This window comes from Camelina sativa, chromosome 20 (assembly GCF_030686135.1).
Source record: "Camelina sativa cultivar CO46 ecotype springtype chromosome 20, ASM3068613v1".
Lineage (NCBI taxonomy): Eukaryota > Viridiplantae > Streptophyta > Magnoliopsida > Brassicales > Brassicaceae > Camelina > Camelina sativa.
In genome coordinates, this window is record NC_141899.1 from 18,850,313 (window position 1) to 18,865,649 (window position 15,337).

At 33.2% G+C, this 15,337-nt stretch overlaps 2 protein-coding genes across 2 annotated transcripts; both read right to left on the reverse strand.

Moving 5' to 3' along the window:
- Nucleotides 1-6,051: 6,051 nt before the first annotated feature.
- Nucleotides 6,052-9,724, reverse strand: LOC104771123 (sugar transport protein 13). Its single transcript, XM_010495595.3, has 4 exons — nt 9,231-9,724; nt 8,153-8,600; nt 7,187-7,478; nt 6,052-6,979 (listed from the first exon to the last, which is right to left on the reverse strand). Exons 1-4 carry the CDS (start codon nt 9,361-9,363, stop codon nt 6,275-6,277), a joined length of 1,578 nt encoding a protein of 525 aa, XP_010493897.1. The 5' UTR covers nt 9,364-9,724; the 3' UTR covers nt 6,052-6,274.
- Nucleotides 9,725-11,381: 1,657 nt separating this feature from the next.
- LOC104771124 (T-complex protein 1 subunit gamma) lies at nt 11,382-15,270 on the reverse strand. The gene is made up of 13 exons (XM_010495596.3): nt 15,070-15,270; nt 14,908-14,969; nt 14,739-14,811; nt 14,387-14,454; nt 14,210-14,279; nt 14,022-14,090; nt 13,868-13,939; nt 13,678-13,751; nt 12,661-13,323; nt 12,458-12,583; nt 12,212-12,316; nt 12,034-12,108; nt 11,382-11,936 (listed from the first exon to the last, which is right to left on the reverse strand). The coding sequence occupies exons 1-13, from the start codon at nt 15,092-15,094 to the stop codon at nt 11,751-11,753; spliced, it is 1,668 nt and encodes a 555-aa protein (XP_010493898.1). The 5' UTR covers nt 15,095-15,270; the 3' UTR covers nt 11,382-11,750.
- Nucleotides 15,271-15,337: the final 67 nt, after the last annotated feature.

Below are 15,337 nucleotides of genomic sequence, written 5' to 3' on the forward strand. Positions count from 1 at the left end.
TTGGATCATCTTTAAAATTTCACCTAATATAATTCCATCTATAAGAAACTGTTATTTTTTTTTCATCATTCGATCAATCATCTGATTATATTCTTATTTGTATGACAGATTCGTCGCAAGTATGGATGAGCTAAATGAATCAGTCTTTGCTGCAACTGAAAAAACAAAAGAAATCTACTTGCGAGCTGAATTAAGTTGTTTGTCTGTTCTTAAATTATGTTAAAATTTTTGCCAGCTCTATCTATATGAGAGAGCGACGAGTTTTACAGTTACAAAAGAAAGTTGACTAATACTAGCCAGAAGAGATTCCTAAGCAAAATCAAAAGTTTTGTTTATATCCTACTATATTAATTGTGAAGTACAAATATGAAACTAACCTTAAAATGTGTAAAAAATTACATTCAATTGCCATTAGAAAATTTTAATTAAGCTTAATTAATTAATTTAAATAAATATAATTAATTAAAAAATAAAAAATACTTACAGATCAAATAGAAAAAAATCTAGAAAATAAAATATTTTCTCTCTCTAATAAATTATGGACGAAATTACAAAATAATTTTTAAAAAAAAATATAAACCAGTCAGAATTTTAAAAACTAAGATTTTCTATCCAAATATACAATATAATTATTTTTAATAGCTAAATTTCGAAAATTTTGTTAAGATTTCAAATTATGATTCTCCTATCATCTTTATTTTATTTTATATACAATTTGTTTAGAATTTTCATATAATACTTATGATTAATAAAGTGCAGAATTTTTTCTGCATATGTTGTGATTTGAATTTTTAAAAACGAAGATATATTAATCAATCTATGAAAAATATATGTTTTAATTTCCACATTGGCGGGTTGGTAAACTAAATTTATATAGATGATAAATTAATAATTTTTATTTTCTCACAATTATAATATTAAAATTACTACTTTATATTTCACAAAATAATGATGCAAATACAACAAACAAACAATATAAAACTGTAATATACGTCAAAAATAAAATACTATAATATTCCAAAATACTTAGTATTCAATTCGACTAATAGATTTACAGAAAAATTAAAAAAATATATATTATCTCAAACAAAATAACTTTAAAAAAAAATATAACAATAACTTTTATTGTATATTATAATTTTTTTAAAAATGTTGACCCGTGCTTAAAGCACGGGGTATCTCCTAGTTATATGTAAAACAGAGAACATGCATGTGTGAGCAAAGATTTACTACGAAAGTCAAATATTTTTTTGTTTAACAACGAAAGTGAAATAATTATAAAATAGTTTTAGGAGGTGGAATATAATTATTTTTGCTGGGAAAGTTAGATTTAAATTTAATAGAAGCGGCAAAAATTGTTGGTTTTTTTTCTTTTTTTTTTGATAGAAAGAAAGAGAAAAAAAGTAGTAGCGGCAAAAACACCCGGTAAAAACAATGTTTTTACACCTATCTCCCACTCACGAAAATAAAAACAAAAAAAATATAATCTTTCTCCACGTTCTCCCTAGGAAACTGACTAGTCTCTCAAATTCTCAATATAAAACTGAGATCGAAGCCCTCTCTCCTTGGGTCCTTCGATTTTAACCTCCTCTCTTGTCAGTTCTCTCTTCCTGATATTTTTCTTCCTTTTTTTTTTGTTTCAGACACTGTTTAATGTAACAAAGTAAAGTGTGAATTAATTAATACACATGCAACAGGTTCAAAAACAACACCAAAGTATCAACTCGTGTTAGGAAAATCATTGAAGGGAATTTCAAAGGAGCTTGGTATAGCTGGAGAAAAGTGCCGCAATACTATAGAGATGCTTGGTTTTCAACATTTAAGGTTTGATTTAGTTATGTATAAACTATTTTCAGAAATAAGTTTATATTCAATACATGTCTAATAATATATATATACATAGACAAGGTTTCAGTGGGATCCCACGATTGAGCATCTAGTTAAAGCCAACTTTGATGCACTTGCTGCTACTCGTCTCAAAGGAATGGTTAGTCTTGCAAAGTCTAAGGGAAAACAACCTGAGTGGATTCTGTTCAGTGGGATCCCACGATTGAGCATCTAGTTAAAGCCAACTTTGATGCACTTGCTGCTACTCGTTTCAAAGGAATGGTTAGTCTTGCAAAGTCCAAGGGAAAACAACCTGAGTGGATTCTGTCTACCCATTGGGAAAAAATGGTAGATTACTGGAAGACTCCAAAAGCCAAAGAAAAAAGCGAGAAAGCTCGTTCTTCACGATTATTTAGTCGTGATGGTTTAGGTCCACATTGTCACAGAGCGGGATCACGTTCTTATGCAAAAGTGAAAGATGTTTTGGTAATGTTTATATTTTTGGTAACGAATATGTTTACTTTTGTTTAAAATATTGATAAATTTTTAACTTTCTTTTGTGTTTTGTTCACAGGAAGCAAATAATGAAGACTCTTCCTTCATTTCTGTGATGAGAAAGACGCACCAAAAATCTGATGGGTCCTATGTTGATGAGAGAGCGCGACTAATTGCTGAAGCATATGATGAACATCTTCTAGAACGCTTGGCACAAATGGAGTCCTCTAATGGAGAGGTTTTGACAATGGATTCTCTGACCATCGAGGAGAAAAATGACATCTATGTTAAGGTAGCTTTCTACATAATATATATCTTTTGGTAGCTAGCTAATATATATAGTTACTGTTTTTTATAACTTCTATTATGTTTTATTTGATATGCTTGTATGACTTTTGATTGTTGGCATATGATGATGCGTGTGTTTATAAAAACCTACTATTATCACAATCTAGTATCTTATTTACAGAATGTATTTTTCCTTTCACTTGAATCTTTTTTTGTTTTCTTGGAGCTTTGAGAAAGTTTTGTGTGTGAATGATTTCTTATTAGCATACTTTGTGTTTTCTTTTGTAGATTGCTGGTATATCGAAACAAGGTCGTGTATTTGGACTTGGATCACTCCAAAGTGGGGTTTCTATGTCTTTGGATGGTTCAGCTGTGCCCCCTCAAGCTACTGAAGAAGTAGGAACATTAACGCTAAGAGTTCAAGAGCTGGAAATGGAATTGCAAAAGAGTCGTGAAGATAATGTGGTTATTCATAAACGACTCGATTCTGTGGAGAAACTGATTCAATCTTTTGCAGGTCCCAATGGATCAAATGCAGCAGCTCCATCTACTCCACAAACTTCCATGGGTGTTGGTTCGTTTCCTCATGCTACGTAGTTTGGTTTTACTTATGTTTGCTAATGCTACTTTGCTTATTTGCTTCCGTTTATGTTGTTAAGTTTTTGCTTCAGTTTATGTTGTTAAGTTTATTTGCTTCTGTTAATGTTTGTTTCTTTTTTATAACAATTTCATTTTGGATGTTTATTTGGTAATTTAATCATTTCTACTATTTATCAAATTATTTTAGTGGTTATTATATATATTAAATATTTATGCCAGTTTTAGTGGATAAATATATGATGAAAATATAATAAGAATAGAGACAAATTTTAGACACAAAATATGACGTTATAGCTTACAAACTTCGAGCAATATAATAGTCACACAATGTTTTGTTTTGGAGAAGATGTTTACAGTCAATAATTGTGACGATTAAGTAACAGTTTTTTAGTCATTGTTTATGGCGTTTTAATGACTATAGTTACATTGTAAAAAGTGACATATTTGAGACGTTATGATAGTTACAAAATATGACAGTGTTGAGACTATATTTTTAGTCGGTAAGTGTGACGATTAACCAACGATTTTGTAGTCATCACTTATGACTATTTAGTGACAACAGTGTTGTCGTAATGTGTGACATAATTGAGACGTTATGATAGTTAATAAATATGACGATTTTGAGACCCATTTTTTAGTCGGTAATTATAACGTTTTTGTTACTCTTACTTTTTGTCACTTATTGTTACAATATAGTTACTAGATATATTCGTCACAATGTTGTGACGCATCTGTTACAAAAAATAATTTGTGACGACTTTATTGCAACCGTTTAAAATTTGTCACAAAATCGTCACAAAATTTTTATTGTTACGAATTTGTTATTATTGAGATGAAATAGTTGGTATCAATAAGACCATTTTTTTGTAGTGAGAAGGTCACTCGAGAGAGGAGTCTCGGAAAAAATATATATATATATATATATATATATATATATATATATATATATATTAAAGATTGCTTAGTTTCCTTGTTTATTTTATTAGTGTTCGAATTATGATTTCACTTTCTAATAATTACTTGAAAAATTGGAAGACTATAAAAGAATTTAGAGAATTTGTTAGAATTTATATTTATAAAATTTAAGAAATAATAATGGAGAGAAGAAATGTTTTTTTTTTTTTTTAACGCAAGCTTCTCTTTTGTTGGTCTTACGTCGACCTTAAAATCAACCTAAACCTATATCCAATTACTATATATGGAACTATTGAAACCCATATAGGTATTGACATTATACTCATAAACTAGATTAAGATCCGTGATTGAGCACGGATTGAAATTTATTTTATTTTATTATATTTTTTATATAAAATATAGGTTCTGATTGGGAGAGACTTTTAAGACTTTAAAATTAATTTAAAGTTTTAAAAGCCAAAATTTTACCAATCATGCTTTTATTGCTTTATTATTTTTAAAAGTCTTAAAAGTCTAACTGCCCACTTTTTTAGTTTGTACGTACAAAATTTTTAAGTCACAAATGTGAAACTTTTTTGGCGGTAAAAAATAAATAATAATAAAACTGTAGTTATTTTTCTCTTTCTTATTATCCATGATGATTAAAACATTCATTTTCAATCTATGTATAATTTATCACAAATATATTATAGTTCATTAAAAATAGATTTTTTGTTTCTGTTATTTTGAGATCCATTTTTCATAATTATTTTTGCATCAAAAACTATTATAACACATAATCAATTATGTCATATCTTTATATTTTTTAATTTGTTGAAAATATTTATCTATTCATTTTTTATGAGTTTTTGTATTTTAATTTTAAAATTTTTATTTTTTAAATAAAATTCATTATGTTGCCACATAAATTTATTCATAATTTATATTTATGAAAAACATACAATAAAAACAACAGCCATTAAAGTTTTAACAGTTAAAGTTTCTACAGCAAAAATCTCTACAGTAAAGTCTCTACAATAAAGTCTTTACAGTCAAAGCATCTACAGCCACAAGTAACAGCCGTTACCAATCATGGCCATAATTTATGTTATTGTTTTTAAAATTTTTTTTGGATAAAACATTAATAAATCATATGCTAAATATGAAGGCTTAAAAAAACACATATATTGTAAGTGTTATATTGTTAATGATTCTAGATAAGTACCCGTGCTATAATACTAGTTAAATTTTATTTCATAGTCTATCTTGTAACCAACTACATAACTTGTAACCAATCAATATATCAATTTCGTAATCTATCTTTGGTTAACGTTGTGCTCTATCGATAAAATACGTGGAAAATAAATTTGTAATATTGTGTTTAAAGATTTTTGGAAACAACGTGATATATGACTACAATCTTCCAAAAATACAGTTTGGAATATCCATGATTTTATTTGTTACCATTAATATATCAATTATCAATTTGGTATATCCCTAGTATTTAGGTGTATATTAATATTAATATATGGATTAATCTATAACCTATCTATAACCTATTTGTAACCATTTATTAAAAATATAAAATCTACAAAAAATATGTTGTGTACTTCCCTTTTATTAAAAAGTAATTTAGAAATAATGGTATACTCAACAAAGCCAAAACAAGACAAATAATCTAGAAAAACCATTATCTCAAACTTTAAGTTGGAAAACTAATTTAAAGTTCTGAATAATAATATACGTACGGGACAAGTACAATAAAAATGTAGTGCAGTTATAATAGTAACGAAAATGTACTGTTGGAATCGCACCGTACCTTACGGTTCTGTTTCATACGAAATCAAACCTATTTGTCGTGCGGTAACGAAATGGCTAATGTGTTGACTACTATGCATAATAGTCCAATAAAACATCTGTTTGTGTAATATGAACAAGAGATCGAACTTGGACTATTAAATATACGTCTTCATTATCTCATAAAAAGAACAGAACACATGTCAGAAATGGTATACTCAACAAAGCCAAAACAAGACTTTACCTATTCACAAACATAGTTCAAAGTAACGAAATTTAGTACATTGTCTTTTCCTTTTCTCTATTTGGTGCGTTTACCAACCTCTTATGCACTCTCTTCTGCTTCTACTTTGGTTATGACTCTTAAACCAATTTAGAGCCGTGTTGAAGGATCAAAGCCGTTAGATTTACCATTATTCTTCTCACCACTCACAAACATTTGATCCTTCTCATCATCCATGAACCTAGCCCAAAACCAATGCTTCTTCCACACTCTCTCAGTCATCTCCTCGATCGGCACATTCTTAGTCTCAGGAAGTAGAAACATCACAAACACAGACATAATCAGAACCCACGCCGAAAAGAAGATGAATATCCCAAACTTGAAATGGCAAAGCATCGAGAGAAAAGCTTGAGCGATGATGAACGTGAAGAGCAAGTTGACGCAGACCGTCACACTTTGTCCCGCGGAACGTGTCTCTAGAGGGAATGTCTCACTCGGGATTAACCACCCGAGCGGTCCCCAAGACCACGCGAAAGCAGCCACGTAAGTGCAGATCATTACCACCACTAAAATTGCAAATCCTTTGGAGAGATTTGTAGAGTGGTCTGTGACTTTGATGCCGAGGATGATGGCGATAACGACTTGAGAGAAGAACATTTGAACTCCAGCTTCAAGAAGTAGAACCCGGCGACCGACTTTGTCAACGGAGTAGATTGAGACTAACGTGGAGAGGACGTTGACAGCTCCGGTAACCACAGCAGAGTAAAGAGAAGCGTCACTGCCAAACCCTAATGTGTTGAACAGAACAGGTGCGTAGAACATAATCGCGTTGATTCCAGTACATTGTTGAAATATCTGCAAATATTAGAAAAAAAAAAAAATAAACATCAAATGCAAATTCTACTTTTAAAACTTTTAAAATTGAACACAATGGAATCGAAATTATTGAAACTTGACAAACAATTTAGGGTTTCTTGATCCTAAATTAAGAGCTCTGACAAAATCACATCATTTTAAAGTCTCCAAATCGGATTTAACATGTAGAGAAGTGTTACTACTAACCTGTAAAGCGACGGCGATAATGAGCTGAGGACGATTTCTACATTGAAGAAGGTTTCTAAAAGGGTGTTTAACTTCTTTAGCAAGTCGACTAGCTTCAAGTAGATCAGCAAACTCTGGTTCGACATTGTCAGTACCTCGAATACGACGAAGTACAGCTTTACCTTCATCGAGACGACCTCTTTCTACTAAACTGTTCGGTGTCTCCGTCACCATCAAAGCTCCGACCGTTAGAAGAAGCGCGGGAATACCAGCCAAACCTAAGGATAACCTCCATCCCCATCCTCCTTTAATCCTGCAAACATTTCAAAATTCATTTAGCAATCTCATTTTTAACTCCATTACGGGCCTATGTGCCTATATGTAAGCCCATTAGCTACGTGACAGATCACCGTAAGCATTATAGTCAACGTGGAGAAAAAACAATTGTTAACGACGACTACGTTCAGTGTATAAGACGTAGGCATGTCATGTGGATAGAATTTGCTGAAATCACGGAAGACTTTTTTGATCTACTTATTATAAAAATAAAAAATTTGTCGAAATTTATAAAGTTAAAAGTGCTTTTTTTAATGATAATATTATGAAAAGGGTCTGAAATTTTGAAAAGGTTATAAATAAATTTAAACAAACACGGGAGACAGCCAAAAAGTTTGACAAAAAAAGATCAGTAAATTTGGATAACTTTAGAAAGTACATGAAACGAAATCTTCTTTTTTTTTTCTTTAACAACAAATTAAGGTTTGTGTGAAGTGAAAGAGACAAGTCATGTGGATATTTTTTCAATAGTGTCATGTTAAAGCAAAATTTCTAAAATTATGACCACCATATATTAATTTGGAATTTGGATTATGTATTTTTCGTTTGAAAAAATCTCAAACCCTAAGTTTAGTTTCCACTTTCCACACATTTTTTTTTTTCATATTATCAAATAAAAATGGAAAAAAGTATTAAGGAAGAGATATTTACTTGGCGGTTCCATAGTTGACAAGACTGGCAAAGAGAATACCAATAGTGACATTAAGCTGAAAGAGAATATTAAGACCACCACGGATCCTAGTAGGTGCAATCTCTGACAAGAACAAAGGGACGGCTTGATTAGCGAACCCAACTCCACAACCAAGCAATATCCGGCCTGCGATAAGCATGGCTAGGTCTTGAGCCCCGGCGTTGAGAGCCACACCGATGATGAAGAAAACACCGGCTATGAGCATAGTTAGCCTTCGTCCGAGCGTTCTCGTCGTGTATGAAGCGAAGAACGTAGCGGTTAGACCGGCTAAGTATAGAGATGATGTGAAAAGTTGTAGCCCTTGGTTGTCGTATTTGCAGTAGTTGTTTTGGTCGGCTCCAGCTTCTACTCGCCTGTGAACCACTGGAAAGAACTTTTTGAGAAAGTCTGGCATCGATGTCACTCCACCTGCATAGTCATATTGACGATGTAAAACCATTTAATTTTTTACCGCTTAAGCTAATTTTGAACTTAGAAGATACTCATAATATCAGAGTGCCCAAAATATTGTTTATTAATGTTGATGTGTCATAACCCATGTTCAAATCCAACATTGAGCATATGTGTTGTGTATGTGACAAAATAAAAAGGAATCAATTATGCCAAAGCAAAGAGAAAAACTAAAACCTATGACACTAATTTTGTCAATATACTAGTCAAACAAGGACGGTCTAGCTAGCTAGCTAGATCTTTAGTTGCCAAACTTTTGTTAGCTAAGATTTTAGATTATTTTCTTACTTCTGCTAATTAATTAACATTGAGCTAGTTAGTAAATTTTCATATTGATAAAGTTTTTTTCTTTCTAGTAGTCCTCCATATGTTAGGTGAAATGGTTCTACCAAAGAAGTTATTGGTGGTAGCTGAAAACACAAGCAAGTACTATTTAAAAATCATTACTTGAGAAAACTTGCACTAACAAAAACTTATGCATCCTTGAAATTTAAATCTTGTTCTACTTTTTGTATAATAGAAGATAAAAGGATTGTATTATACATATAGACAGAGAACTAATTAAGAGATGTTAATATATATTCTTACCGGAGACACCGACGTCGTAACCAAACATGAGGCCACCGGTAGCAGCCATGATGCAAGAGATGATGACTATAGGAGTTATCTTTGCCTCAAACTCCACTCCGTTCGCCGAAGTCGCAATTCCTCCTCCGGCCATCCTGAGGATCTCTTCAGAAAGCTAAAATCTAAAAGTTATTTTCTCTTAAAGAGTTAAAAAAGAAACACTTAGTTAATGAGACCATTGTGGTGTTACTTCATTATATAGAGAAGATGAGGCAATGAAGCACAAATAAAATTGTCTGAAGCCAATGAGATGCTTACACGTTTCTATTTATGTTCACATGCTTCTGAGTCATCAAGTCATTGGTCAACAAACGTTTCTTCTATCTCCTTCTGCTTTATGTGGCGTCTCCTTAGTCCTTAGTTGAATATACAATTTGCCTATCATCATAAGTCATAAGTCATAACGCTTCTCTTTCTTGTTATAATATTATCCTCGAATTTTATATTTTTTTGTTATGTTAAATTATAAGATTCTCCTCTCTTATTAGAGTGATTGTTACATTTCTTATATCACTGTCAATATGTTGTGAAAATCTTGCTACCGGCCTAAGCAAATATCTCGTATATACACCTTTTAGAATATGAACGATTCTGGCCGTTACCCTCGTGTGTTCATACAAATTAGCCGACGTCATGTAACGTGTATATCATCTTACTAATTGTATCCATTGCATTGTTTAAATTTTATGGACGTTATATGTATATATGGTGTGAAAGGGACCATATAATCGGATTCAGCATTCTATTTCAGAAAATTATCGAGATGAAAAGATATATTGTAAGAAGTAGACCGACACTACTCCAACCCACCAACCTCCCTAGTTAAGAATATGGATCCAAATCTTATAAAATATATATAATTTGTAACCATATTTGCTCACCACTACTCTATGCAATTATTGTTTACTCTTTCGAATGAGATTATTGGGACAAGATTTCTACAACTAGTCTAAGCCAAATTGTTTCTATTATTAATTTGTGTTGTGTTTACCCATGGCCATGGGTTTCTCATTTGCTGTCACGTTATTTGTGTATATCTACCAACTTGTCACTTTTTGCATAGTTCTTCATGGGTCCATATCTTTAAAAGCCAATAACTATACATGTTTTGGGTTTCTGATAAGACTAATAACCAAATATGCACAGCTATATGCAGCAACAACAACAACAACAACAACAACAACAAAAATCTAACCTTTAATTTAAATAATTCATATTGGTTTTCCCTTTTTTTTTAAGTATGATTATTTTATTTCCTTTGTGACATTTGGTAATTGGAGTTTTAAACTGATATCAGTATTAAAGTACAGCAACACATGCATGCAAATTCAAAATTGAATATTAGTTGTGTGTATAAATTTTATTGCTGAAATATCAAACCACGGAAACCATGGGTTTAATTAATTACGTAAACTATATCCACATGACATATATACAGGTGAAATTAATTACGTAACAAAAATCATATTTGGACCGAAAAGTGTGTGTGTGCGTTTACTTTTCAAACATCATTATCTTCTAAGAAGAGTTTGTAAGAGAGTTGGAGTCAACTATTCAAATTTGACAAACATCAAATGAAATAAACAACAAGTAATAAAACGTGACGATGAACAAATTAGGAAAAGAAAATTACGAAATGTTTTGCTTGTAAAGTGATCTCAGTACAGTGGCAAAAGGTAAATCCATTTGTAGAAAGCACCATCACACCCGAGATCAAGTATCGACTTCTACGAATGTAGGAATTTGGCTAATGAGCCGACCAATTGTGTGGCCCAATGATTACAAAAAAAAATGTCAAAAAATGAAGAAAAAACTGCTGCATAGCATACGTACATAGCTTCAAAGACAAAACGACATCAAAATTTAACTTTTGATTTTTTTGTAGACTCACAGAAACCCAAATTATCTGAACCAAAATCGTATAAACCGATCTCTACACGTAATTTGTTAAACTGAACAAACTAAAAGTGAATTTAAATCTGACAAAACAGAACTTAAGAACAGAAGTCTTCGTATGTATCTTTCCTTATTAACTGGTCTAGTCATAGCTCGAACCGAATCTCTCTATCAAATTTAACTGGTCCGTACGTAATACGCATGAAATGCAGTTAATGGTGTCCAAACAAAAACACATTTGACAATAGCGGTCAACTAAAACAATCCCGTCGAAGTATTTTTTAGATATTCCAACAAAAAACGACACAAACTAAACAAAAGTCTTAACTCCCAGAAATTTCATAAAGACAATAACAACTAGCCGCACTCTAAAAAAAACCCAACAAAGTGACTACGAAAATTCAAAAAAGCTAAGCATTCAGAAGATGACAAAAAGAAAAGAAAAAAACCCTCCACCATCAAAATCTTATCTCACCTAAGATATGGTAGCCAAAAAGTCGAGATTGAAGCCAGGAACCCGATGAAATAGTTAAAACAAGTGAGAACAAAGATTTGGGTTATTATGACTGAAGTGTTTCTCTTCTCTTAGTCGGGAAGAATTTGCTCGTTGTCTGCATCTCCTTCTGTCTCAATGGTAGGCTTTGAAGGTCCAGATCCAGTAGCTTGCTTCTTCTTGATACCACTCACTATATCATCGATCCTCAGAAGCATACACGCAGCTTCTATCGCCGTCTTGAATGTTTGCGCCTTCACATTGTATGAATCCCATATCTGTCAAAGTTTTTAAAAGGTTAGAATCACACTCTTGAGTTACATTAGTTTCTGTTAGTGAGAATCACACCAACGGTAATGGGGTTTAACACCCTACCTTGCACTCTTTCATATCAGCTATTAAACCAGAGTTCCCATCAATACCGGTCCACGCGTTTTCCCCATTTGCGTGCTGCACCAAAACCGACAATTGAAGCATTGAGAAAAGAGTCGGTATATATACTAAAAGAAATGGGAAAGAGAAAGCAGTCGGGGTTGGTAGTCCAGGACATTACCTTCCCTTGTAATGCAGTCATAGTACGGATCACGTTAACCCCACAGTTTTGAGCCAGGGTTCGTGGAATAGCCTCGAAAGCAATGGCAGCTGCTTCATATGGCCACTGTTTATATAAGATTCAGAAAAAAAAAAATAAGTGTGGGAAAAGCATACTTGGCTTCAAAGCTCGATATAGCTTTGCAACAAAAAAAAAAACACACACAATTTTCAGCACGGAAACAAAATGTAATAGAAGCAAGCCAACCTTCTCTATGCCTTCGATTGTTGCACTCTTCTGTTTTAATGTGGCAGAGACGGTTAATTCTGTGGCTCCTCCACCAGGAACGAGCTTTGGGTTTTTGATAATGTTTCTTGCAACAGACATGGCATCCTGTAGTAACAATGTGTCAGGCATAAAAGGTAATGATTGATTAAGACATACGGGTTTGTGAATAAACACCAACGAACCTGTAAATTTCTTTCCACTTCATTGATGAAATCTTTACTTGGTCCCCTTAAGAGTACAGTACACGCTTTGGGTTCTTTGCATTCAACAATGAAAGAAAAGAAATCATCTCCTATTTTCTTGACCTCAAACAAGCCAGCCCCTGTACCAATATCAGACTCCTGCAGTTCGTCGGGTCTGTTCACAATTACTGCTCCACAAGCCTTGGCGATTCTGTTATTGTCAGTTTTTCTCAACCTTCGGATTGCACTAACCCCAGCTTTACTGAAATAGTGACAGGCCAAGTCACTAAGACCCTTCTCTGTGATAACTAAATCAGGTTTGAACTTTAGTATCTGCACGCAAATGTTCTCGATGTATTCCTCTTCCAGCTTCAACAACACTTCCCAGTCTTCTTCTCTGACCAACTCAGCATTGGTTTGATTTTCACCTTTCTTGTACTCAAGGGGGCAGTCGAGAAGAATGATACGTGGGTTAACTATCTTTCTTTTCATTTTACCAGGAGCAACAACATCTTTGTTAAACATAACTCCTTTAAGAACCTCAGAGTCCTCAAACTGACCACCAGGAACCTTCTCAATTTTGATGTACTTTTTAATATCTACCTCCCTCAAACCTTGCCCAAGATCAACACCAACAGTAGTGGTGGCATCAATGGCCAAATCCTAAAAGAACACATAAAGTCATATTAAAACATGGGAGTATGGTATAGTTCTAGAGAAAACTATGTCAAGATGAATACTGAATGTCCAACAATATGTAAGACGTAAATGGTATTTGATGTAAAACTTCATCCTATAAATATTTTAACAAACAGGCGCCATAAGATGACTGGCTAAAGTAAGCAGTCATCAATTTAAAAAATTTCATCTATGGACAAGATTACAGATTACATTCCAAAAGTCACATTTAGATGTATCTATGCCTACTTTCCTAGACGTGTCCAATAAATAGTAAGGAGTATAAAAACCTCAGCAGGTAATGCAAAAGTCAGAGGCTACAGTAATTAAGCTACTTACAGCAATTAGATCTCCAAATTGGCTAGTGAACTTTGTCCCTATGCAGCTCTTGACTAATCCTAGCACTGAAGAACCTGCAAGTCGCACATTCTTCCATCAGTACAAAATTAAATGAAAAGCCAACATAAGAAAACCAAAGTAGCTGGAACTTGACGCCAAATGAACAAACACAAGGTAGAAATGGACTCACGGTCATTGATATCAATTGACATAGCAATTTTGTCAAGAACAGCAATAGAATCTTCGAGAGCCTTAATGTAAGCTGCAGAGAAGAATGCATTCACTAAGATGACAACGAGTTGAGTAACATAACAGCAACAAGCAAACTCATAGTGCTAGCATACCTCGGCATATGACTGTGGGATGGTAATTCTTTTCAATAAATGCTTCTGCAACGTGAAGCATTTCTCCAGCTGTTGAAGGGAAAAAAAAAACACAGAAATGCGGACTTTAAGAACCCATGCTTATGAACAGATCTTCATCCCTGATTTTCTTAATGCCACAATCAAAAAAAAAACACTGCAGCACCTACCTAGAACGATAACTGATGTTGTCCCATCACCAACTTCTTCATCTTGTGTACGGCTCAACTCAATCATTGACTAGAATCACCAGAGTAAATAAAGATGGATGAGTAAACAACTTTTACAGGAAAATAACAAGAAGAGTAGATAGAGAGAGAGAGAGAGAGGCCAGAAGTAAAAGAAACCTTAGCTGCAGGATGAGCAACATCTAGCTCACGAAGAATAGCATTTCCATCATTGGTAACAACAATCCCTGTCAAGATTTAAGAAGAAACAATAACGCCAAGGTTCAGAAAAAAATAAAACCCCCAACTCAAACAGAACTAACAGCACTATTTTTTTTAGGGTTTATATAAATCTAACACAAAAAGTGTACAATAACAACTTCAAATAATAAAAACTACATGAGAACAATAGTCCCAGAGCTAAAAACACTTAAACCTAATATGTTCCTTAGTGAGAGATCTACAACAAATACAGAGAATAGAAAAACCCTAAAAATGAGAATAAAAAATACAAGGTTAAAAAAAAAACTACCTCCACCAGCATCAAGAAGCATCTTCAACATAGAACGAGGACCCAGCGTCGTACGAATGATATCAGCCACAGCCTGTTAACAACAAAACTACAATGATCGGAACCAGAGACACAGTAGCGAGAGAAGGCAAGCATCACCAAGCTATATAGAAAGGGGGGATAAAATTACCTTGGAAGCTTGGATATTACCATGATGAACCTTTCTTCCAGATTCACGCTTTAACGAATCGCCTGAACCATTTTAAGGAGTTAAATCTCGTTACCAAAACTTAAACATCGAGTAAGAGGAAATGAGATCTGGAGGAAGAAAGAGAAATAGAGAGATGCTTACTGAGTACGAGGACCGGTGCTTGCATATTTGCGATCTGAGGTTTTCAGAGTGAAGAGAAGCTTAAAGAGAGAGAGAGAGAGAGAGAGAGAGAGAGAGAGAAAGAGACGGCGAGTGAGTTGCGATTTCAAAGAGCGGCAACTGGGGAAGAAGACTACTCTGATTCCTTCTTTCTCTCCTTCTCTGTTTTCTTTTTCCTTTTCCTTATTAGGTTGAAAAGCCCAATATTTAAAGCCCATTCATATATCTGTTGAAGCCCATAAGCCTTTTT

Bases quoted from the DNA above. Each gene is read 5' to 3' on its own strand.
- LOC104771123 (XM_010495595.3), bottom strand. From the start codon at position 9,363: ATGGCCGGAGGAGGAATTGCGACTTCGGCGAACGGAGTGGAGTTTGAG. The intron at 8,601-9,230 runs GTAAGAATATAT...ATGACTATGCAG, and splicing joins TTACGACGTCGGTGTCTCCG to GTGGAGTGACATCGATGCCA. The intron at 7,479-8,152 runs GTAAATATCTCT...AAATGTTTGCAG, and splicing joins GTCAACTATGGAACCGCCAA to GATTAAAGGAGGATGGGGAT.
- LOC104771124 (XM_010495596.3), bottom strand. From the start codon at position 15,094: ATGCAAGCACCGGTCCTCGTACTCA. The intron at 14,091-14,209 runs GTAGGTGCTGCA...TCCCTTCAACAG, and splicing joins AACATCAGTTATCGTTCTAG to CTGGAGAAATGCTTCACGTT. The intron at 13,752-13,867 runs GTGAGTCCATTT...TGCGACTTGCAG, and splicing joins GTCAATTGATATCAATGACC to GTTCTTCAGTGCTAGGATTA.